Here is a 25,443-nt window from a genome sequence, read left to right on the forward strand (position 1 = left end):
GTTAAGTTGGTCGATGCCTTTGACTAAGGCACACTTGATACTTCGTGGGTTTTTACTGAGAAGATTTTTCCAGCTGGTGCAAGGTGCAAAATCTTGAGAGTGCTCCTTGTAGTCTCTAATTTTTCACAATAGCATTTCTTGTTAATTGGCAGACAAAATAATCAGGTTCCTTTATTTAGTAGTAGTATTTTACAAGTATTTTTATACAGCTGTTTAGAAAATAGTATGAAATATGTTAGCACCAATAATTTGAAACTGTGTGTGTAATCTTATCAAATGCTTATTTGGTAAAACTGACACCTGACTAAAATAAATACTTGCTTTTTCTCTTAAATGCTTGGTTGGCTTGTGCTGTATGCTGATCATAGATGTGATGAGACTTAAGGCAGGTTGTGTTACAGCCTAAGTCTTCATGGACAAGTCCAGCAAAGGAGACAGGTTCTGTAATGAAATGCTTTGAACAATATGTACGTGCTGCCTTTGTGAGGCTTTAACTGATCTTTGTATTTCTGTCTGAGCTAGACAGTCCTTTTTGTTACTTCCGCATCATTTTTTACAAAATCTTTTCCTCCTCCAGAAAAGTAAAAGAAAGAAAATAGATTTCAGATGTATTTCCATTAAAGTATTGCATTTTATGAAAAATTAATGTCAGTTTTCCAAGCCAGAGGCATTAAGGGGCTCATTGGTTGTTGTTTGTTTCTCTGTTTCCACGCAGGAGATCTATGGTTATGAATTATGTCGTTGGAAGCTGGTGCTAGTTACTGTAGGAGTGATCTGTTCTGGTGGCTTCCTCCTCCTCCTCCTCTACTGGATGCCTCAGTGGCGTGTGAAAGCAACGTGCAAAAGGACTACGCTTAAAGACTGTGAAGTGGTTCTGCTGAGAACAACTGTAAGTCTGTAGACAGGAGGGTGTGCTTATGCAAGTTAGGAGTTGTTTCTCATCTCCCTTGCTGTTTGCTGAATTATAGATCCTTGTTTGTCTGGTAGACTCAATTTTGTTTTGTAGTGCTGAAGTTCTGTGCTCCTTAGTACTGTGTTTAGCTTTGCTGCCTGTATGGGAAGAGTGAGAGCTGTTTGCAGAGGACATAGTGAAAACAGAGTCTTTGCTTTTGGATTTTAAGAATTCAATACATGAACTACATTTTCACTGAAAGCTGCAGATCAGACACCTTGTTCTTATAACCTGATACACAGTTTTCAGTTTTTTGACTCTTCATCATTTTATGTTTGCTGAATTAAGGTGAAAGTGTAGATCCAAGGGTGTGATATCAAATTATATTTTTACTCTTCAATTGTTGTTTGTGATATCCCGTTCTGATTTTGTGGTACATCTTCAATTCTTCTAAGTAGCAGAGTGGGTGAAGCTGCACACATAGAAATCTCATTGTTCTTCCTGCTACAGAACAAATGTAGTATTTTCTGAAGGACTAAATGTGTCACAATTCAAGTGCCAGGTTTCATTGCTTAAGAAACAAACAATAACAAATTCTTTTAGTGTGGAAAACATTATTTCAGAATTGTGGAATTAAATGCATTCTTAAGGCATCTGACTTTAATTTGAAGTTATCTTCTATAATTATGTTTAGACTGTTATCTGTTGACTCGTTGCTACAGCTACTGTAGTAAAATGCTGTTGAAATGTTGTAATAGCTTCCTTCTTTTCTTTTTTTCATAAGGATGAGTTCAAGATATGGTTTTGTGCAAAGGTTCGCGTTATGCCTTCTTTGGGAGCCAGTCCTTTACAGAATCCTGACCCTATTGTACACAAGGTTTCAAATGGCCACGCTGTCCATTTCTGTGAATCTGCTGCAGAAGAGAATAAAAATTATTTGAAAAAATATTTGCCTGTAAGTAGAGCTGCAGTGCTTCACTTGCTGACTTTCAGAGCATCTGCAAGTAGTGTCTGGTGCAAACACGCACAGTGCAGTAACGCATCAGTTATTTCATTTGTCTAAAAGCCTCACAGACTTCTCGGGTAGAAAACATCTCTTCCACAGTAGCTCACTACTGGGCACTGTGGGATGTTTGAAATATTATTTTGAAAGAAAACCACTCAGTTTTCAGTAGCTTTGCTAAGTTCATTTTCTGTCGCTGTTCACAACAAAGTCAGTGGGGAGAGAGGTGCCGAGTGGTGCCAGTTTAATACCTGGTCTGTTGCCCTTGCAGATTCGTTATTTCACACATCACAGCGTGAAGTATTTCTGGAATGATTCAGCTCAAAGTTTTGATGTTGTACGGTAGGAATATTTTTTTCTTATTTTACTTAAAACTGCATTTTTTGTAACTATCACATACCTGAAAGCATGGTGAAAAATAATATCGTATTCTGACCAGCTGTTTTAGCTCAATGAGCCTTTGAACCACTGTGAGAACAGTGAGATTTTAACACAGTGTGACTTCTGGAAAGAGAGTTTTTGTTTAATCCACCTAGGTTTGTGCAGCTGATTTAGCCAAGTTGAACTGGAAGCAGTGGCTCTTAGTAACATCAAGTCTCTTGCAGTTATGGAAAACACCTTTTAGTGGACCATACAAGCTATGTGCTGAAGGTGATGTGCTGTAATTCCTCTTACCCAGCAGCACAGTTCCGTGGCGTCAGGGTTGAAGATAGAAGCTTTGATTTTTTGACTACTTTTTAAAACAGGAAGTGTGAATGAGAAACGTACTTTTCCACGTGATAATTCAAAGTTTCATTAAAAGTTACAAGGATTACATATAGAAAAAAAAATCATGACCAGTGACTGGAGGAAAAATAACTAAAAATTTCTGTGAAACCTATCCTGCAGACATATGAATAACATGGAAAGTTATCAGCAGTGACAACAGTTAGAAGAAGTGATCATCATACAGGCAGTTATGAAATTCGGAACTCCTCTGGGAAGATGGAGATATCTCATTTCATTTGTAAATAATTAAAAGCTTCAATTTTTAACATTTTGTATGTTAAGTCTCTTGAGTTACAATGGTACAGGTACAGGGAAAATTTGTACAACTCCACATGGTTAGAAATAAGTGTCGTGCCTCAGCATGAAAGCGACGACTCGAAATTTGGCATTTGCTGTTTGACTGTGCCTTTTGATGTTCTTGTGGTAGCTCGGCTAAGTTATAATCCCCTGAAAAATCTCAGATATGCCTGTGAAGTTGTGAGCATTTATTCAGTCGCATTCTTGCTAATATGCCAAATTTTCACTGCTGTGATGTGTTAGGAATCACTCAGCCTGACCAACCACTTATTTAGTCAGGTACTGTACCTGATCTAGAATCCACTACTTAACAGCTGGGTGCTGAAGTGGGGAAAGAGCCTCATGTGAGACTAGCAAAGTACAGAGTCACTTTTGGGCAAAGTCAAGTAAGAGCAAGAGTATGGTGTAGTTACTCTGTACAGTGAATTAGTTATGATCATGTAGGGAAGTTCTCGATATCACCTGGGAAATAGTAATTGAACTTAAGAATATAAACATCCTGAAAAGAATTCTTAAACATTCATACTGGTTGCCTTCACTGGGATGCATTTCTTAAGCTGCTGTTCAGTTTCTTCTATAGTAACATGGTAGAGAATCAATTTGCAAAGAGATGGGACTTTAGACTGAGGGCTTTGTAGTAAGATCCCAAGGTAAGCAATACAGCTGTAGTTGTGTTCTAAGTATAATACTGTATAATGAAGATAAGTCAGTCTGCACAGGCAGTAATGCAAGTATCCAGAAGACAGAATGGTTTGATTACATAAACACTAATCACAGTTCAGAAGGGAAGCAAATAAAGATTTCTTGGGCAATTAATTCAGTTGTGAGAGCTTGAGTTTCGTTATCATTGTTCTTATAATAATGTAGCATTAAGAACCCTGGTTTAAACACAGGAAATGCAAGTGCAATTGTTCTTAAACTAAATCAGACCTGGCTGTGTAGCCAAAGAGGATGCACCTTTGACCCTGTATATCTGTTTTGTTTTAGCTAGTGTCAAATGAAACTTTGAGTGAGTTAATGAGTAGTTCATGTAATAAAGTATGTGCATACTGGGATTTTCTTAATGTCTTGGGAATTCAGCACTGCAACACTTAAGTGGAGTGAGGCTAATTTCTCTCATTGTGGACTGAAAACTAAAATGAGTTTCTTTTCTGAGCAAAACTGGGAGAGAAGGGGGAGAACTGGGAGAGAAGGGAGAAAGGCACAGTTACTAGAAGAGAATTATATACTGATCTAAAAATCATGCTTTAAAATCTTTGAACCTGATAAAATTTAGGGAAAACTTGTAAACCTGTGATGAAGTTTATTTATTAGCATTTTTACATTCTCATAATGATTTCACCTGAAGCTGGTAGAAGCATAGTTTCAGCCTTTGCAACAGTGAGGGTATTAAACTTTTTTCCCCGTGTTCTAGAGAATGGAAGTAATTCTTACTGTGTGTATGCACAGTAGAAGGGGTATTTCTTCACTGGGACACAGCTCTGAATCCTTTTTGTAGATAACTTAAGTTTTCCGATATAGTAAAAGACTTGTGTTAAGAAGTGCTCTTTTTTCGTGTCATCTGTGAAAGCCTTTTAAAAGATAATGATGCTTTCCTATGCATCCAAATTATGTCCACTAGAAAAACATGTGAACATGGGATGTGATACGTTCAGTTAAGTGAGTTTGTTAGTTCAAACAATCCAAACAATCCTGTAGCTATAAACAATGATATTTCACAAATTCTTTCTTATCTGAGGGTCATCTAATTTACAGCATTTCTTTTCACAGCACATAGGAGTCCTATGAAGATGAATCTTACAGTGTTGAGAAGCACTTGGAATGTAGACTGTATTTTACCTAGGCCTGATTTACTTCGTACAATGTCTTAAAAAACTTGTTCACACTTCAGAGGATTTGAATATTAGTTATGCTAGTATTTGAGTTCATTTTTCAAATGTGTCCCTACTGCTATTGAAATAAAGGTATGACTGTCCTCTGGAGTAAGACATGTCAACAAGAAGGCTTTTAATATTGCATTTGTAGCTACAGTTATGTGACACAGTAACTAGAAAAGCATTAAGGGTGTGACTCTCTTGTGTTGCTGAATACTTGATGTTTTAAATATCAAGTTTCTGAAATAACTCACTGACTTTTTCCTCTACTTAGAGGATTAGATGACTCTACATTCTGTTCTTCAATTCATAATGAACACAGCAGAGGACTGACAAAGGAGATGCACGATTATAGGTAATGTTACAATATTTGAGGGAAGAACTGCTTTGATCCAGTTGTCTCTCCTCATAAAGTTAACAAAATTTAGAAGACAACAGATTGTTACGTAGCTAATGAGGAATATTAGTAGAGAGTGGCATGGCCTAAACTGTTATCTAGTTTCTTAATTTAGAAAGATACGAATGAAGCTTCCCAGGTTTTGGCTTTCATTTTAAAAGTTTAGTTAGTATCAGAGGTTTGTCCCGTAGTTTGCATGGATCTACTTATGGTTGGTTGGAGCTAAACACATTTCCACTTCTTAAAGTTCGAGTTAGCAAGAAGTAACTGGAAAAAGTATTTGATTTGTAGCATGCTATTTTAGACTAAATGTGTAAGCATCCTGTCAGGGAACAAAGCTTTGGATGCCCAGTGAGAAGAGAATCTGAAATGTAGAATCTGAATCCAACCAGCTGGAGTATATATTTTCAAAACGTTCATATGTACATAAGCTTTGCTGTTCGAATTTGTTGCTACATTACCTAAACTAGAACAGCTTTGCATTTTGTTGCATTTCTGGTCTTTTTTTTTTTTTTTTTCCGTATCAGACCTTCTCAGTTTAAAATACGGAAGCATATTCTTGCTCCATCCCTTTTCTATTGATTTGTGGCTTTTTCTTCAGGATTAATGTCAATCATGTCAATCTTATTAAACCAGATCAGATCCCATCAGAGATTAGTTCTTTGCTTTCATTCTCGTGATTTGCCATTCTTTGTGCTGTGCTTAAAACTAAGATACTGAACCATGAAAACAGCATCTTACTGCAAGGGTAAGAATTAAAGTTAGAGCTTAAGTTGGTGAAAACCACGTATAGGGTTTCAGAATTATATGATTATTAAAAGTGGACCTAAATACAGTTCTTAGAGAAATCTGTGAAAGAACCTAAAAATTAAAATGCAGTTTAAATTGAAATAAAAAGTAATTATTTTCATATTAGATGTATGTAACATCTTATTGGACAGGCATAATGGTAAATGCCTTTTGAAACAGTAAATGTGATAAAAGGGTCCATGGACTAAATGATATTTTATATTTTCTGGTACTAATGGAATTAATTCAAAATGAATAAGATCTTTAAAAATTTTAAGTATATCTTTTGGTTGGTTTTAATGCAGGAAAATGTTCTTTGGAATAAATGAAATTGCTGTGAAAGTGCCTTCCATTTTTAAGCTTCTGATTAAGGAGGTAAGATCATTTTTTTTTAATGAATAAAAATGTATATCATTAAAAGTTATTTTAAGTACAGTGATTCTTAGACTAGTATTCAAATACTAATGTGAAATGAAAACCTCAGAGAGCTCAGCACTTATAATGAAAAATGATAGGGAATTTTATTTTTAAGAGCTCCAAATCTACAAGGCCTTTGCTACAAACTCTTTGGAGTTCAGTGTGGTGCCCTAGTAAGGACATGAAAAAAACATGCCAGAAATTTTTGAGTGGCTATGCATCTTGTTTTTATGGTTCACTTCTAACTTGATGGTGAACACAGTCAGTGGCTTTATCGGCCTGGGTGTTATACATTACAACATACTCATAAAATCTAATGTGTTCTTGCATGTACACTTGATTTGCTTGTTCCATTTCCCTTTTATAGTATGAATTTGAGTAGCTAATTTGTTATCCATGTGATAATAGGTGGTAGAACATTTTGAACAATGAAATTCTCAAAACTGAGCTAACGGATAAGAGTGTTTATTAATAATTAAGAGATGATAGCTTTGAAAATAAGAATTCTAATTTATTATGCAACAGATATACTTATCATTTTTGCTTTGAGGTGTAGGGGAAAGTGCATACAATCTTAAATACATATACTTGCATGTTATTTTAATGAGAGCTACTTTTGGAGGATTGAATTTGCTTTGGCAGGGGGGTTGGTCTCGATGATCTCTAGAGGTCCCTTCCAACCCCTACAATTCTGTGATTCTGTGATTCTGTGAATTTGAAAATGAGGGAGCAATTTGACAAAACAAGCAAAATCCACATTAAAAAAGAAAACAACATTTGAAAGTGTTATCTCCTCTGTAGAGGAGAATTATTCTGACTCTTCTGAACGAGAATGCATTTGGCCATTTGGTTTAACTTTAACGTTCTTTCACTCTTCTAGGTTCTCAATCCTTTTTACATTTTTCAGTTGTTCAGTGTGATATTGTGGATCACTGATGAATATCACTACTATGCATTAGCAATTGTGATCATGTCTGTAATATCCATTGTTAGCTCACTCTACACTGTTAGAAAGGTAAGTTCAAAGTAAACACGTATCTTCTCAACTTTTTATTTACCAGATTATTTTTATGTGGAAATTCTATGTATCTTTTAGAATTTTTCAGAACTATACACATAAAATCTTGTTACGGATGTTCCCTCTTTGAGTTGGAAGAATTTGGATCTACAGTTCTTTTTGAGAAGGTTTTCTGCTGACTTCCCACACTCTTGAGTCACATTGACCTGCCTCCATCTCAGATAACAGAAATTTTACCTCACATAAAACTCAGATGCAACCACATGTATTGGACTGTAGTGACAATATTGATTCTTTCTTGCATTGTTCCTCTTTGAAAAAGTCCAGTGTAACTGAGGACCATCCAGACTTGTGGATTATTAAATTTTCTGTGTAGACTTAGCTATAGTGAATGGAAAATGAAGTAGTAACTATCTTTAAATTGCAGTCTCTTAATAAATACCAGAGATGGGAAAATAAATAATAATAATAATAATAAAAATAAAGTCTTTACCAAAGTTTATATAAATACTGCAGTTTTTTGTATAGAATCATAGAATCACCTCCAAGATCATCCAGTCCAACTGTCCACCTACCATCAATATTTTCCCACTTAACTCCGTCTCTTAGAACAACATCTAAATGTTTCTTGAACACCTCCAGGGATGGTGACTCAGCCACCTCCCTCAGCAGCCCATTCCAGTGCCTGACTGCTCTTTCTGAGAATAAATTTTTCCTAGCAAACCTGAACTTAGCACAGTTTGAGTCCATTCACTCTAGTCTTATTGCTATGTATCTTACTGAGCAAATGTTTTTATAATTTGCTTGGCAGTGTGTATTTTCTTCCAAGAGTGCTATTAAGAGTAGGAATCTGTACAGGCTGATTTACTTGAACTTTATTTGCCTAGAAATTTCCTAAACTATTTTGATACAAATGCTTAAAGTAATATTTTGCTGTAGAAGAATCTTATAATTTTTGCTTGTAGAAGTACAGTATGCATTTAGAGGAGGAGAAGCTGTGTTTTGAAATTTTGAACTGTTTTCTCCTCTTTGCAGCAATATGTTATGTTACATGACATGGTAGCAGCTCACAGCATTGTAAGGGTTTCTGTCTGCAGAAGAAATCAAGGTAAATTTCACATGCTCTTTGGACAGTTGAATTTAAGTAGCTTATTAAATATGAGCTTAAACTTGATGCACATTTGTTCTTTCACCTGCTTGTGATGTTTGCATTTTGTAGCAAAATTGCATGAGAAGAGGAGAAGTTGCAAAGTGGAATTGAGATATGGTAGTCATCTGTTCAGGATTATTCTAGAAAGCATTTTTAGCAAGTGTCAGATTTGTGTTTTGTAGGGTACTTTTCTTTGTAATACCTACCATTCATATCTGCTGCCTTATCAGGTATGTGGTTATCATTGTAATATCTTTCTTGGTCTAAAGAGGTGCATGCATTGGATTTACATTGCATTTTATTAACCAGCAGGGGCTGCAATTGATCTCTGGACTTCTGCTCATTTGGATACCACAATAGCTGAGGACTATTAGGTTACAGTGTGTGATACTGTTTTGTAAGACATGCCTTTCTGTTGTACTTCTGTCTTTTTAATGAATTTTATTTAATCTTCTGTATGAGCTTGACTATTTTCATTTGTTAGATAAACTATACCCATATGCTGTAGAACCTAATCTATAATGGCACTGATTTTATCAACGTGTTTGGGATTTTTTTGCCTCTTTTTGAAGAATTTACAAAATGCTACTAGTAAAATGGAATGCAGTGTTAAATATCACCAACTGGATACGAGCTGTGTGGATCTGTGGTGACTGTTTTCAGGTAAACTTGTTTGTGTTCTTTCACTTAGAAATTGAAGAAATCCTTTCTACCAATCTTGTGCCTGGAGATATCATGTTGATTCCATCTAATGGGACAATTATGCCCTGTGATGCAGTACTTCTCAGTGGTACTTGTATCGTGAATGAAAGCATGTTAACAGGTAAAATAAACTTATTGTGCTTGTATGGCTGAAGAGATTTTTTACCTGTGTGCATGCTTATCTTGCAGCTTGCTCTACAGAAGTGAGTATATTTATTTTGCTTCAAATGTGTATGTTCCTGCCATTAATTGCTCATCAGTGCTTATGTACGTAATGCAACAGATACCTGGTACAGCTTGGCAACTCCAAAAATTATTAATAGTTTCTTGTTGAAAAGTTTTCTTCTTAATAGTGAGTCCTCCTGCCTCTTGACTTGGTGTTCTCAGTGTGGACTGAATTTAGCACAAACTTTTTAACTGCTTCCAGATGTTAGTGAGTAGACTGTTCTACTCTGTTTCTTAAAGAGATGATTACCTCAGTAAGTTTGTGCCTGCATGTTCTGAAACCAGCAACCTGATGTCATTGTCAGACAGCTTCAATGAATAGAATGGCCTTCTTGTTGTTCCTAGGATATTATGGCAGGCTGGCAGCATTTAGAAAATGGCAGTTCAGAGATGGTGCATTTAATCATGTTCGGTTCCTTGAATATATCCAAGCCTCTTGCTGCTGCTAGCAACGGATAAAATTGCTTGCTATCCTGATCTGAATATGCTCGGTCACTAAAGGAGATCAGAATAATTTCCTTCAGCTTTTAGTTTTTCTGAGTAAAGATGAGGAAATGCATTGCAGCAGGAAAGGAAGCTCGTCCTGTTTTCTTTGTGAACTGTATTTTTCATTCCTCTGACTTCAAGTAAGAGGGACAAATTCTGTATTGGAAAATAGAGAATAAGATTAAGTAGAATTTTGATAAGGAACCTGGTGAGCAGGGATTAATAGGTGAAAGACTGCCTAATACCTGTGTTGAAGTGAGATTGTACTTTTCCACTTGATATCATGAAGGGAAAATGTCTATTCTTTGATTTTGCTTAGATACTGTTTATCCATTTAAGGTGAAAGCGTTCCTGTCACGAAGATTAATCTACCAAATCCTTCAGAATATCCGAAAGCAACGGGAGATGAAATATACAGTCCAGAAGCTCATAAGCGACATACTTTGTTTTGTGGAACCAATGTGATCCAAACCCGTTTCTATACTGGAGAATTAGTTAAAGCTCTGGTAGTGAGAACAGGTATAGACTTTTAAGTTTGTCACTTATCAGTATAACACTCAGTTTTATAGCTGCACATGAAGTGATATTTCATTTCATTGCATTGAATGTTGCTAAAACATGGATAAATGATTATACCCCAACTGATTTGATAAATGCCTGTTACAATGCTAAGAAAGCTAGATAATGGTGTGGTGAGAATCTGTTGGCAGACAAGAGAATGAATCAATCTTCAACATTAATTTAAAACCTGGCTGTATGCATTTTCAAACCCTTTATGTATATTTTTACAATATGTTGCACTACGTATGCCTCTTTTCAGAGATTTAGGATAGTGTTGGATTGGGTTGATGGTGGGGAATCACTTATTTTAGGGAGCTATTTTGGCAATGCAAATGCTTTTCTTGCCCAGTTTGTCAATGCACTTAACACTTGGCTAAGAAACTTGAGCTTTATTTATTTATTTGTTTGTTTGTTTGTTTGCTTGTTTACAGAAGTGATTATTTATACTAATATTTTAAAACTTTGGCTTTTGATTGATAGCTTCTTCTATTCAAAACAACTACACCGACTGTAGTAGTTGGGGATTCTGGTTTATGAAGGTGGTCTTGAATTACAAAGCATTTGTGATTAAATACTCCGTTACATAATGGCATGCTGAACTCTGAACAGGTGCATGATTTCTCTCCTGCAGTAACAAATTCAAAGCCCAGATGCTTCAAGTCTTGTTCGTTTTGTAATGAACTCATCATCCTCTTCAGGACTGTTGAAATAGCTCCTTCGTTTTGGTAGAATTTTGTATGCCAAATGTTGGCTTGGTAAGCTTAGTGTTTCCTGTAATGCTCAGAGACTTAAGAGAAGCTCTCAGGAGCCAGTAGACCCAACAGTTATATTGAGGTTTTAGTAGTAGACTTTGAAGTCTAAGCATATACAAAATGGTTCAGGCATACAAGACTTGACACCACTTTGGCCTTCCCTTGTATTGAGGCAAAAGATCAAAGAAAATCTCAGGGTGTCTGGTCATCTGACTCTAAGCCACAAGTCTGGTCTCCTAACGTAAGCATCTAAATGTGATCGAGTGGTTGATTTCTCTAAAAGATAACTCAGTGCTCTGCAGTTTTCTTGTGAATCTCTTTTTTTTCTGACTGTTAAAGGAGTTTATGGAGACTTACCATTTAAGTACTTAAATTTGGACTTTACGAATAAGTTCATTTTCTTTTTACAAGGACTGACACTTCCAGCTAATATATACACCCCCCTTAAGTCTGCACTTTGAGGCACAAAATACAGTACAACAAACTCTTTCAGGCCAAAACATTTGAGTGTTTACTGCCCTTGTAGAAGAGGGATAGATTTAAATCAGCTCTATGCTCTTGCCATAGGAGTGAAGCACTTAGTATGAGCACTGTAATTTAAGTATTGCAAAACATCTGCTACTGTCTATTGAGAAACAGTCTTAATTAAATGAGTAGCTTAAGGGTTTCATTGAGGTTTTTAATCTATTTGAAAAGCTTTGTTCTTGTGTATGCATCTAATAAGTCACTCCTTTTTGTTTCTAGGCTTTAATACTGCTAAAGGACAGCTTGTTCGTTCCATACTGTATCCAAAGCCAACTGATTTTAAACTCTACAGAGATGCCTACTGGTTTCTCCTGTCTCTGGTGGTGGTGGCAGGCATTGGGTTTATTTACACAATTGTCAATAGCATCTTAAATGAGGTATGTTGTCATCTCACTGTATTTGTGTCCAGAACAACTTTATTTTAGAAAAGCGTTGATTATCATTTCCAGCACTTTGGATGATGAAAAACAATGAGATTTTAAATGAAAATATCTTTGCTTTATTTTCTGTCAAAGGAACAAGAAAAACAAGCCTACTGAGAATAAGATTCAGTAAAAAAGCAGAGTATGAATCTCTTATGATGTAATTTGAGTGGGTTATCAAGCCAATCTTCTTTTGCCTTTTGGACATAAAATTGCTATCTGTTTGATTCTCATTTCAAAGAAATTTCATACAACAAATTTAAAATGTGCTATGTGTGAAAAATCCCTATTAAGAAGTTGCTAGCAACAGCTCTAATTATTTTCTTTCAAATTTTTGCATTATTCCATCAGTGCTTTAAAGTTTAGCAGGGGAAAGTGAAAACTTGAAGTTGTGGCTTGAGGATATATTAGGACTGGATTATCATGGCTGTTTATGGTGGGTGGAGATTATGCCAGGTTTCTAGGCACTCCAGATCCTGTTATTCTAGGGAAAGCACAGCACAAATTTTGCTTTTCTGAGAATGAGAGGACACTTCGATGAGATATTGACTGAGTTCTTGTTCATTAACTTTGACCTCTATTGCAGGTTCCAGCTCATACCATCATCATTGAATCTCTTGACATTATCACCATCACGGTGCCTCCAGCACTCCCTGCTGCCATGACTGCTGGCATCGTTTATGCACAAAGACGGTTGAAAAAAATTGGCATCTTCTGCATCAGCCCTCAAAGGATAAATATTTGTGGCCAGCTGAATCTTGTGTGTTTTGATAAGGTTGGTTGAACTTAGTGTTGCTAGGAGGAGGCAATGTATAATAAGAGGGAATTTGTATGGACTAGCAACTACTGAGAAATGCATAACTTCCATATGAGTGTAGGTCACCTGTTAACTGTCAGGTATTCAATGCTTACCACCAGTTACCTCACTCAATTTAGGATTTGCTCTAAAAAGTTTATATAATACATAAATTTTGTCTCATCTAAAGGCTTCCAAGTCCTGACTGACACACCAAAATTATGGGGGTTCTGTTTTGCACAAAGGCTTCTCGAAAATTGAACTGTGAAGTCAAGCTTGTTTCTGATATGAAGTTACTTAAATGAAGAGTCAAACCAATGTTTTGTTCTTTTTTTAACAGAAGCACAGTTGAAAGACAATAATAAGTGTAGCCAGAATCCTCTGATTTTCTTCTTAGATTTTTACCTGAAATCTTAAGAATCCACACTGAACTTACTATTACAAAAATATTTACAGGGAAAATATTTGTTGTGAATGTGTTTCAGCTGCTGTTTCAATCATGTAGGAGTGTAGTACTTGAGAGTTCAGTATCTGTTTTCTGCTGCCATTGCTCTCCAAATATAGAGAATACTTAGCTATCATCTCAGGATTTTAAAGATCTGTTACTTTGGTCCTCAAGCCAGTGCCCGGTTGCTTTCAATGCTTTTTAAGGTTTCGTAACAAAACTGGAGCCTAGTTATTAGCAAAAAGCTAATAGGTAGCTATTTGTAGTTTCAGTTTTTAAGTGAAGATGAAATAAAATGTATTTTTCAGGTGTGATATAGCTCATTAACTCTAAATTTTTTCTTTACTTGAGGATAACTTCATTCTGAATTTTTTCTTACACCTCCCATTGGTTCATTTTGCAGACTGGCACGCTCACTGAGGATGGCTTGGACCTTTGGGGAATTCAGCGGGTGGAAAATGCTCGGTAAGGATAACAGTGATAGCAGATTTGATATTTAGTTGTTCTGTAGCATCTTCAGCAGAGGAAGATTTAATTTGAGCTCCTAAGTTTGCATTTCTGTTACAAGCTGTAAGAATGCAACTGAAAAAATGTTTTAGATGTACTGAAAGTTATAAATCAGAAGAGGATGAAGGAGAATTTAATCAGTTAAAATCTGACGTCTCATTAGCTTTGTACTGCAGAAACAACGTAGTTAAAATACAGCGTGTTTCTTTAACCCTGCCCTCCTAGTGATGACTTTTTGGGCTGCTGAGATGAATTGGCTTAGCTAATTGAATTACATTTAAAGTGACAAAGCCTCTGTAGAAGGGGAGTGAAGCTAGAGTATGAACTAATATTTTTGAATCAGTTGGGAGTTTTGACTATTTCTAAAGGTTCCAGCCCAGAGACTAGATCCGTCTTCTGTGATGTGTGAAAACAGAAGTGAAGAAACTTGTGCAGTCAATTATCCTCTGTTAATCTAAACAAACCTTTTGAATTGGCTCATAGTAAATAATTATAGTGCTAAGTATGTTATAACTTCATTGTTTCAGTTTCCTTTTGCCGGAAGAGAGGGCTTGCAGTGAGAGCTTGCTGAAGTCTGAGTTTATTGCTTGCATGGCAACTTGTCATTCCCTTACTAAAATTGAAGGGGTGCTTTCTGGGGATCCACTTGATTTGAAGATGTTTGAAGCAATAGGTTGGGTAAGTGTTTCTTTGATTCAGAATAAGTCACCATTTTATATTCATTTTTAAGTGTCAAATACAGGCTGTGGTATTATGTGACATTGTAATGGAAAAGTAGGCTTTTGATAATGCTTATCTGTCAACGTGGAAAGGAGGTCTTAAAGTGTTAAGTGTTTCTAAAATGTACACTGTGCAGCAATTCATAGAAATGAAAAATATGTGAGCAGCTCATTTATTGCTTTTGGTGATGTCAGGATTGCAGCAAAGTTTTACTGAATACAATTAACTTGTAAAATAGCTAAATGAGCCTTAGGTTAACTGCTAAATTAAGACATCGAACTTTCACAGCAAATCATTGCACTTTGGGCTCATTACCAAGACTGTTTCCTGAAAATTATGAAAAAATAGAAGTTAATGAATGCATTAAAAATGATCTACTAATTCATACAGATTTTAGAAGAAGCAACAGAAGAGGAAACAGCACTTCATAATAGAATCATGCCAACGGTGGTGCGACCTTCAAAACAACTATTTCCAGAATCCAAGCAAGCAACTAATCAAGAAATGGTATGCAGATTCAAAGCATTTTGTCAAATTAAACTAATCCTCTAAGTTACACAAGTATGTTTTAGTACATGCTGATCTGGCAGATATTATTCAGACAGTTATGGAATTGTTTGGTGATTTTTCTTGATGGCAAAAATAGAGAAGCCGTGTTTTAATGTTGTTACAAAAAGTAGCTCAGCATAAGATACTGTAGTAGATAAGCAGACTGACTGCCAGCATTGTTACCCCAATAGACTGGTTATAGAGTGCCATAACACTTTTTGAGTTCAGACATTTAAATATTAGTGTAATTACCAAATTTTTAGTGTGCTAATAAAGTGCTTATGTGAGCTTACCGTGGTTCTTGCCAACGTTGTACCTTTAGAGATACGTGTTTGAATGTCAGTGCTGAGTTAAATAAAATGTACTTGGGATGTTATTATACACAAGGAATGCAAGCAAGAACTCTACCCAGAATATCAGAGTAAGGTAGCAGGAGGATGTACAGCAAGTTGGTTGCTTTGTTAGTCTTCTGCAGTGGCTAGAAGCTTTTTTGTTGTTCAGATCTCAGTGCACACACACAGCAGTTATTACTGTGTATCTCAATTAAAGTAAAAGGTACTAAACAAGTACAGTATATCCATATTCATCGTTTTTGGAATCCATTGCAAATGTAATGTGACTGAGGGTGCTGTATAAATTGGTTTACCAGTTTATGTTACCAATATTATGCTTAAATAGTTTTTATTTGGAAAAATATTTAAATATTTACAGGAATTTCTTTTTTTTTTTTCTTCTTTAGGAATTATTTGAGCTTTCGGTAAGTGCTTTTGGTTTTCTTCTTCAATAAATCATCTCCCTTTTTTTTTTGTATTTCTCAGAACTTGTGGGTGTAACCCTTTTGTTCTTCTGTTCCATGTTACACAGACCACTTATGAAATTGGGATTGTGCGCCAGTTTCCATTTTCTTCAGTTTTGCAACGCATGTGTGTGATAGCGAGAATTCTTGGGGAGAAGAGAATGGATGCTTATATGAAAGGTGCCCCTGAAGTGATTGCAAGCTTGTGTAAGCAGGAAACAGGTAAAGGAACAACCTGATTTTTCTCTTGTGCAGTTCAGCTGTGGTAAGACTAATTTTAATAATTCTTAACTTGACCTTTTTGAAGTTCCTGTTGACTTTGAGAGTGTCCTGGAAGAATACACTAAGCAAGGCTTCCGAGTTATTGCTCTCGCTCACAGAAAATTGGAGTCTAAACTTACATGGCACAAAGTTCAGACTATTAATAGGTAAGAGTGGCTTTGCTTTTTTTTTTTTTTTCTTTCCCTTTTAGCTAAATAACAGCAGGCTTTAAAAACTGCACGCTTTGGAGTAATCCTGTTATGCTTACTTTGGTTTAAATCCGATTACTCTTCTTCCTTAGCTTGTTTTTGTCTTGCTATGCAGTTCTATATGTTCATTAATTGAACCCTGAGCAATACATAGGAACTTAAGGTCTTCCTCTAATAGCATTACAAAAATTTAGAGTGGCAGTAGCATACACAAGACCTGTAAATGCACTAAGTTTCATATGAAATGAAGTTAAGGAGTCACTTAATAAGCTAATGGCTGTTAATCTCCCTTTGGCAATTTAGTGTGGTAGTTTGTATGTTCTGATTCAGCTAATCCTGAAAAGAAATTAGACCTCCATTCTAAACAATTTAAAATTTGACTGTGAATGCTGTGTCAGAGCATTTTTTCCAAGAGCAACCTTTCTTTGGGAATGTAAGGTCTTTTAGAAAGAGTTCTGTTTGAAGAACTATACAGTTGTGTATGAGAAGAAACAACACTTACTTTTCTTTTTCTTTTGTTATTTTAAGTGTAAACAGGGGGAATGAGCATAAATGAATGGAGATGGTGGTATTCTCTTGGATCGCTTTTAAAAAGTGAATTCTTCACACTTTGCACAGTAAAAATAAATGTCTCTTTTATTGGTAGGCATAAAGTCAGGTTCTTTAAACTACATCAAATAATTGTAATTCTTCCAATGTTCTTTTCCTTGCCTCCTTTCATACAGAGATGCTATTGAAAGTAACATGGATTTTATGGGGTTAATTATAATGCAAAACAAGTTAAAGCAAGAAACCCCTGCTGTACTTGAAGATTTGCATAAAGCCAACATTCGCACTGTCATGGTTACAGGTTAGCACATAAACATTCATATAACGAAGAAGAAAAAGTTATTTTTGAACAGATTTATTTTGAATGTAGTGTATGAAGTAAAAAATTTCTTGTTGATACACTGGGATTATGCTATGTTTATACAAGAATGAAGTTCAGAAGCTGTTATGAAACTACACATCATTTTGGTTAAGAGGTGCTTTGGTAAGTCAGAGGTCTGAAACCAGTAAGGGGTTAATTCTACTTCGTAGAGTTAACATATCAACATGTTACTTCTTATTGAACTGAAGGATGAAAAACCTTGAACGTCTTTGGACCAGGCATAAGTTCAGGTCTAATCTCATAACTAGGTTTTAGCAGGAGTTCTTACTGCCTGCCCTCTTGAGAGTCCATCCCTACCATTTCAATTTAATATATATAGTATATTACTTCATTTTTATTTATTTATTTTGGAAGAATGGCTTCTTAACCTGCTTGTGGCTTTGGGTTTGTCTGTGCTGTGTTTTCTGTGTAACGTTGGTCTTCTGTAAGTCACAAGTATTACAACCTGTAATATACAGGACAAATACAGTGTTGTAATTGGGTGGCAGTAGAACTCTGAGTTTGTCTTGTATGTACCATTTTTAGCTGGGAGTGATGCTAGTGAGTGGACGAACGTAAGGGATATAATATGACATCTGCCTGTGGACTTGTTTGGCTCTAAGGATGTCACTGGTTTATTAAACAGCCTTCCTCCTGCTTTTAAACTGGCTTCATTAGCTTTTTCTTTTGTGTTGAATATGGATGTATTGATAATTTAACTCAAATCTTTCAAAATGCAATTTTTTCATAGGAGATAACATGTTAACTGCTATCTCTGTGGCCAGAGATTGTGGAATGATTCTACCTCAGGATAAGGTCATTATTGCTGAAGCACTACCTCCAAAGGATGGGCAGGCTGCCAGAATCAACTGGCATTATGCAGATACCCTCGCAAGATGCACTAGTTCATCACCAGCCATAAACTCAGAGGTAATTTGAGTGTCGTTGTGCCCTTAGAGTTTAAAGTCTTAGTTTTGCTGTTTGTCTCCCAACTTTTTATTATTCTGTTGAATAGTATGTCTGCCATTAAGTGGCAACTCTAAACTGCTGTACTATTTAACTTGCAGACCTTAAAGTATTGAAAAGTGGTAAAACAACTCGAGGAGCTAGTTTGTAACTTGTTTTTAACTTCTTTGCAAGATTTGACATTTTAGATGTGCAGATATGGTTGTTTTTCTAGTTTTCAATTTGAGTCTGCTTTAGCTACATTATGGAAACATTAAACCGTATGTTCTTGTTATTAAATAAATGCTGTAATAGAATGAGATTTTCTTTCAAGTGAAGCTCATAGAAGCCTTTGCTAGAGTGAATAATCCTCAAGATTATTATTATTATACTGTGTTGATGCACTACAGCTAGAATATTAAACTACTTTTGATAGGATATTCCAGTTAAATTGGTCCATGAAAGTCTTGAGGATCTTCAGATGACCAAATACCATTTTGCAATGAATGGAAAGTCATTTGCAGTTATTTTGGAGCATTTTCAGGACCTGGTACCCAAGGTGAGCATTTTACTTGAATTTGGGTATTTTTAATGAAGAGCAGGCTTGGCACTAAGAAATGTCTCTCTTTCAGCTTGTATTACATGGCACTGTGTTTGCTCGCATGGCTCCTGATCAGAAAACTCAGTTGGTGGAAGCTTTACAAAATGTAGAGTAAGTATTTCTTTAAGTATAGAAGGGGTGGCAGCCTAACAGGATGTTTTGTGTGATGAGAAAAAAACCTGATGTGTGCTAATAGCTGTTACACCAGATGAAAAAGATTGGGCTGAGATAACTTCCTAGGGTTGGTGAATAAGCCCATTAGCTGAGCTGAATGAGAGTACAGCCATCTGCTGGTTAGTTGTGAATATGTATGTTGTACAAACTTCGTGAAATTGTAAGTGATGAGTAGCTAAACTGAATAGCATATCTATACACCTGATTTCTTGGCTTAGTGAACAAGTCTATTGAGTGACCTGTAGGTACTGAAGAAGTACTAGGGTGATGCCTTGTGTTCACTTACTGTCGCTATGTTGTTAATCAGTGTCAAGGCTCAAACTATAAACTTTGAGGCTGTTGCTTATGTAATTGTTTCTTACCTTTGTGTTTTTTCAGAAGTTTAGTGGTTTTTTTCATAGACACTTTTAGGGTTATCCTTATGAAAACGTTGTATCTGTATAAAATAGTAGAGAAGTATCAACTTACTAAGATAAAGATGCTTTAGACTTTTTTGGGATGATAGCTGATAACTATTATTGATTTATTGAACTGGCTAAGTCACATGACTTTTACCTGCTTCCTTATATGTATAATGTAAATAGTAAGTGCTTTTAGCATCTAGGATCGCTTAGGTTTGTACAAACACTGAATATATCAAATCATATAAAAGCATTTAATGAAATCAGTTAAATGAACTGTGACTGGGGAGCAGTCCAGAACCCTAACATGTATTTGTTTTCTGTAGTTACTATGTGGGCATGTGTGGAGATGGTGCAAATGACTGTGGTGTAAGTACATTTTTATTTTGCATATGGTACTGCTCAGGTTTTATAGTTGAAAGCATGTTTTAAAATGTTCTCTATTTCAATATGAATTGGCAGGCACTAAAGAGGGCACATGGTGGTATATCTTTGTCTGAACTTGAGGCTTCTGTGGCATCACCATTCACTTCCAGGACACCAAGTATTTCCTGCGTGCCAAAGCTGATCAGGTAATGCCACCATGAACGTAAATGTATCCATGCAACTCATTCTATATATTCTGTGTTAATAACATGCTTGATGTTATAGTAGGCCCAGCTGAATTAAAGGACAAGCCATACATTTTTAGTAGTTATTTCTTTACTGAAAGTGATTTGAATAAGGAATTGCAATAGCACGATTATTTTGTTTTAAATCCTGTCTATGTAAAGTTCATTTCAAGAGAGGGTTGTACAGTTTAGTACTTTTGATGTCTTAGTTACCACGGAGTAGTAGTAAGGGCGTGTGAAGTATGAAGGGCGTGTATAATTGCAAGTGGTAAAATTCTTGAGATAGCCTTGCTTCTCAGCGCCATATTAAGTAGAAAATAGGTTTCCTCTGTGGAGTTTGACCAATTTTTGATTCTAGAATTGGAATCCACTTAGTAGTTTTGGATAGAGGTCAGCCAGAGAAAAATCTATTTTAATCTGCATGGAACTGACGAAGTCATGCATATGCAGAACCATGTCTGTGGTTGGCAATTGTGAATGCGTTCTCACTCAATGCACATAGTAAACTTGTGCTATATAGAAGCGTTTGCCAGCAGACTTTCATTTTAAAAACTTTATTGGAAAACCACGTGAAGTCAAAGAATGCTGTGGTGTGGTGGTGGCTCATTTCAGAGGGTGTACTCACAACTCTGCACCTGAAAGTGTACCATTCTGACCCTGCTTTTCTCTCCATGTGTCTGAGCACTCCGTCTTCATGCTAGCGTTTCTCAAAAGGCTTGCTGACGTATTTAATTGCAGTTAATTAAACTGAAGTTTCTGCTTGCTTGTAAAGCTTTCTAGTCACGACTGCATTTGTTTTGACAGGGAAGGCCGTGCTGCTTTAATAACTTCCTTCTGTGTATTTAAATTCATGGCATTATACAGCATTATCCAGTACATCAGCGTTACTCTGCTATATTCTGTAAGTACTTAGTTGTGATTAAGCAATGTCAATGTAATTCAGATTTGAAAGCTCATACTTAGAAACTGTTGCAAGTCTCTTTGAGTACACAACAATCACATTCAAAAATCTTTCTTTAGATTAAAAGTACTGTTAGATTTTAACTAACTGTTAGCTAACTGTTTGGAAAACATGCTGTGTGTATTTTAAAAAAGCTATAGTTAATGTCTCTGAAAATATCTACAGTTGGAAATCCAAATAAGTTGCCTAAAAATGCATTAAAGAATAAAAATACATTATTTTAAAAAGGATCAGCTTTAAATTACAAAAAAAAATCACCTTAGGTTTCTTGAAACTGGATTTTTCATATATTCGTACTTTGGGAATTGATCTGTGGATTGTACAGTACTTGAGATCTGCAGGTAAAGGAAGCCAGAGTGGAAAGAGACTGATTTGTTATAGAGTAGGTTTCACTATAAGATGCTTTGTGGTGTTGAAGCAGTTACTGATGTTTCAGTTGTGATTTCTTTCTAGATCCTGAGCAATTTGGGGGACCACCAATTTCTCTTCATTGATTTGGCAATCATTTTGGTGGTTGTATTCACTAGTAAGTATTATGCTGAACTGCTGTTGGTGGCTTCTGTGAAGCAGTTTTTGTATTGTCAGATTTTCTTTAACCACTTACTGCTCGTTGGAATAAGCACTGTGATGTGCAAAGTTAAGTAGTTGCAACTATTGCAGTATTTGTATTGGAAAAACAACAATAACCATTGTACTGAATCAGATTCACCTGCAGTTTGTGATATGTCCTCATGCAAGAAGCAGGTCATGGGCATAAGCTTAGAAAGGCAGTTCTTTACAGTACAGGAAGTCAGAAATCTGGCCTGATGTGAGGAAGGTGTTGTTGGAATCAAAACAGTATTTGTTCCAGCATGATCTTTCTCAAATGTTTTGACTTCTTGCCTTATTAGTTGAACAACTTCTATCCAGAAAGTGTTAGGCTTGCAAATTATCATCTAGTGAAGTACTTAATTTCACCTATGACCCTAGCTCTCAGTTTACTGGTTAACAATAGAATTCTATTTTTCAAGCTCAGTGGAGCTGCTTCTTTGAAGTAATGGAGGACTGCAACTGAGGAAGCTAGTTAGCAACTGCTTGCACCAGATAAATGGGAAATTTGCTGTAGAGCTTTACAATTGCCCTATCCAGAATTGGTCTGGGCACACTGCCAGTTACTTGTCGCATGGTTTCTGTGTTGTCCCCAGCTGCCCTGTGCTGCAAGGGGCAACCAGCTTATAAATGGCACTGTGGCATTCATGTAGGGTGGTACAACCTTTGTTGGGTGGTTTCACGTTTGCAGTTTGGGACTACGGAGGTGAATTTTCTAAGTGTGAAGTGTGAGATGTCATGAGGAAGCCATTTCAGTTCCACAGTATAAACAGGATAACTCTTAATAATCATAATGATGCAATAGATGGTGTATATTTTTTCCCTTTTGCAGTGAGCCTGAACCCTGCTTGGAAGGAGCTAGTTGCGCGAAGGCCTCCGTCAGGTCTTATCTCAGGTCCACTTCTGTGCTCCGTTTTGTCTCAGATCATCATCTGCCTTGTTTTCCAAACAGTTGGGTTTCTTTGGGTCAAGCAGCAGCCCTGGTTTGAACGTTGGACACCAGAATCTGAGTAAGTGTTTCAGTGATATTTTAAAGGATACAGTATCAATCAGAAAGGAATCACCCCTAATGCTGTTGCTTTTATCCACCATTTTGTAACTGTAGCTTTTCTATTGCTACTCATTAGTCTGTACCTAAAAGCATGTTCCTAATATATAGGTGCTGTCCAATGACTGAAATGCACATTTGGGTCAGAGCCAGACTGCAGGGTCTGAAGATTCTTCAGGTCTGGGACGTCTGAGATCAAAATTTGAAGTTCATGGTTGAGGCCTATTTTGACTCATTTATACTTATAAAGTTTTGTTTTCCTGTTAGAGTTCCAGTAAGTTATATTTCTGAAAATGAAAGCGATTTCATATTTTGTTTCTTTGCAGTATTTTCTTACCTGTCTCCCAAGTTTGTATAAAGTGACAGGCCCTAAGCAGTTCATGAAGGCATTTTACTTGCTGAAAGCACAGAAGAAATTGAAGCACAGAATTCACAATTGCTACCTCCCTGCCTCAGACTTGAGCTAATTCTTAGTATCTATAGTAGGTTTTCAGGATATGCTTTTTAACCTACTGTAGTGATTTCTTTCATTATTCTTGATAATAAATAGGATTCAGCCTTGTTTGGCTTTTCTTCTTAACTCAGTCTTAAATGTTTGTGTTGCAGTGCGTGTAATATATTGGATGCCACAAACATCAGCTCTGCACATGGTGGGAACGAGACTCTTGATGATGAACATAACATTAAAAATTATGAAAACACAACTTTGTTTTTTATATCCAGCTTTCAGTACCTCATAGTTGCAATTGTCTTTTCAAAAGGAAAGCCCTTTAGACAACCGTGCTACAAAAATTGTAAGTCCTTTCTTACTATATACAGTTATATATTTTAAGGTATCACATTGTATGTAGTCGAGAAAAAAAATCCATGTCACTTTCTTTGCACGTACTCATCCATGGCTTGCTTACAATTCTACATGCCAGTTCAGCAGCAGTAGGGTTGCTAGGAGAACATAGTACAATTATCCTCTGATAATCACAGACAGAAATAGGGAAGTATCAAGCTGTGTATGGAGAAATTTGTGTTAATAATTATTTTGTTTCCATAGGACTAGAATATCTATGTCTTCAAAGTAAATTATGTAAAATATACTTCAAAAGAGGATGTGATTGAAAAATCCAGTTTACTTCAGTCAGCTATGGCACTGTGTGAAGTTTTCTCATTGACTCGTGGCATTTCTGATGAGTTGTTATGACTGAACTCCTTGCTTTTTGCCCTAACCTAATCTTAAATTTGTTGGCATGTATGTTTGCTGTATTTATTTGGTACTGTTAAAATATTTTCAAAAATGTACCTGGTATATTGTAGTAGATTGTTACTTGATTAGTCTGCAGAAATTTGAAGTCATAACTCTGTTTTAAACTCAGTAGTAGAAAACTGTGAAAGAATGCTCAGTAGAAAGTTGGGTGCTTATTTGTGATCTAGCAAGAAGAGTTTTTATTTGCCTGTGGCTCTGAGTTTATAAGTATAGACACAGATATAAGGCTCTGTATGTCTGTACACCTATGTGTGAATATTCCAAAAATAAGGAGAAGATAAAGTAACGTTGCTCAGTTGAAAGCTTGCTGTATATTTCCTTTTAAATCCTTCTGGCTTGGTAGACTTAAGGTTTCTAAATCAACCCAACTCCAGCAAGTAAATACTTCCGTCTTCTTGCTCTATCTCTTTATGACTCATAGCACAGCTTGTTCTGCAAAAATATACCTGGTAGATGATTATAGGTCAATAATATTTCCAGAGATTAATAAACCTGTGATATACGCAAGACCTCTCTAAAACTCTGCTTGAGGGATGGTCTCATTAAAATACTTACAATACTTTTTTTTCTTTTACAGTTCTGTTTGTTACTTCTGTGGTAGTTCTTTATGTCTTCTTATTTTTCATCATGTTGCATCCCTCTGAACTTATTGACACGTCTTTTGAGGTAAGATTCAGCAGACTTGTCTGTACTTCCTGGGACAGCTGGCTGCCTCTTGGGGAAACTTGACCCTTCAGAGTTTTAACTTATGATAGTGGACAGGGGAGGTTGTTTCTTGAAACCTCTGTATAGAGGCACAAGTGAAATGCTAGTGTCCTTCTTTCTTGTTAAAACTTTATGTTGAATGTTCAACCGGTTGAGTGATGAAAGACCTTAAAATGTTCTCAGAGAGATAACAAGCATGAGAAGCAGGATTCTGCAATAAGTATTAATATTTATTACATCCAATTTCATGTGCATACGCACTTGTGTATTTGTTTGCATGTATGTATGAATTTATAACTTGGAGTCAGTTTTGTTCACGTTTTAACTACTTCATGTATGTGGTGTTAATGTCCTGCAAATTCTTCTCACAGCTCGTGTGTGTGCCATATGAGTGGCGCCTGAGAATTCTCATCATTGTTATTGTCAATGCAATTGTATCCGTGCTGATGGAGGTAAGAAACTCAAATGGAAAATACTTACTGTTAAGTGTTTCTCCTAGGCTGTAGGTTTGTCTTTTGGTTTAGGTTTGTTTAGGTTCCACAGCATGCCAGTGGAAGTGGAGCAATGATTTTTAAATTTGCATTTCTAAAAATGTCCTTCCAGGCTGGACTTCATGTGTCAAATGTCCTCTGTGTTAAAAGCATAACTTTAAAACCCGTGTGATTCAAAAAAAAGAAAAA

General features: G+C 36.1%; 1 protein-coding gene across 2 annotated transcripts in view; it reads left to right on the forward strand.

The window, feature by feature from the left end:
• ATP13A3 (ATPase 13A3) overlaps nucleotides 1–25,443 on the forward strand; it is a 44,042-nt gene extending 18,599 nt beyond the window's left edge. For both annotated transcript variants that reach the window (XM_010716366.3, XM_010716367.2), the window contains exons 3-31: nucleotides 716–889; nucleotides 1,677–1,847; nucleotides 2,167–2,237; nucleotides 5,109–5,189; nucleotides 6,326–6,395; nucleotides 7,318–7,452; nucleotides 8,491–8,563; nucleotides 9,297–9,428; nucleotides 10,358–10,537; nucleotides 12,076–12,233; nucleotides 12,865–13,053; nucleotides 13,923–13,984; nucleotides 14,554–14,704; nucleotides 15,137–15,253; nucleotides 16,035–16,052; nucleotides 16,160–16,313; nucleotides 16,399–16,519; nucleotides 17,287–17,411; nucleotides 18,223–18,401; nucleotides 18,853–18,975; nucleotides 19,049–19,128; nucleotides 19,919–19,961; nucleotides 20,055–20,164; nucleotides 21,008–21,104; nucleotides 21,618–21,690; nucleotides 22,585–22,762; nucleotides 23,407–23,594; nucleotides 24,636–24,724; nucleotides 25,135–25,443. In XM_010716366.3, coding sequence (XP_010714668.1) covers nucleotides 716–889; nucleotides 1,677–1,847; nucleotides 2,167–2,237; nucleotides 5,109–5,189; nucleotides 6,326–6,395; nucleotides 7,318–7,452; nucleotides 8,491–8,563; nucleotides 9,297–9,428; nucleotides 10,358–10,537; nucleotides 12,076–12,233; nucleotides 12,865–13,053; nucleotides 13,923–13,984; nucleotides 14,554–14,704; nucleotides 15,137–15,253; nucleotides 16,035–16,052; nucleotides 16,160–16,313; nucleotides 16,399–16,519; nucleotides 17,287–17,411; nucleotides 18,223–18,401; nucleotides 18,853–18,975; nucleotides 19,049–19,128; nucleotides 19,919–19,961; nucleotides 20,055–20,164; nucleotides 21,008–21,104; nucleotides 21,618–21,690; nucleotides 22,585–22,762; nucleotides 23,407–23,594; nucleotides 24,636–24,724; nucleotides 25,135–25,269 — 3,477 coding nt within the window. In that variant the 3' untranslated portion in view covers nucleotides 25,270–25,443. The remainder of the gene's footprint in view (nucleotides 1–715; nucleotides 890–1,676; nucleotides 1,848–2,166; nucleotides 2,238–5,108; nucleotides 5,190–6,325; nucleotides 6,396–7,317; nucleotides 7,453–8,490; nucleotides 8,564–9,296; nucleotides 9,429–10,357; nucleotides 10,538–12,075; nucleotides 12,234–12,864; nucleotides 13,054–13,922; nucleotides 13,985–14,553; nucleotides 14,705–15,136; nucleotides 15,254–16,034; nucleotides 16,053–16,159; nucleotides 16,314–16,398; nucleotides 16,520–17,286; nucleotides 17,412–18,222; nucleotides 18,402–18,852; nucleotides 18,976–19,048; nucleotides 19,129–19,918; nucleotides 19,962–20,054; nucleotides 20,165–21,007; nucleotides 21,105–21,617; nucleotides 21,691–22,584; nucleotides 22,763–23,406; nucleotides 23,595–24,635; nucleotides 24,725–25,134) is intronic.

Source organism: Meleagris gallopavo, chromosome 11 (genome assembly GCF_000146605.3).
Source record: "Meleagris gallopavo isolate NT-WF06-2002-E0010 breed Aviagen turkey brand Nicholas breeding stock chromosome 11, Turkey_5.1, whole genome shotgun sequence".
Lineage (NCBI taxonomy): Eukaryota > Metazoa > Chordata > Aves > Galliformes > Phasianidae > Meleagris > Meleagris gallopavo.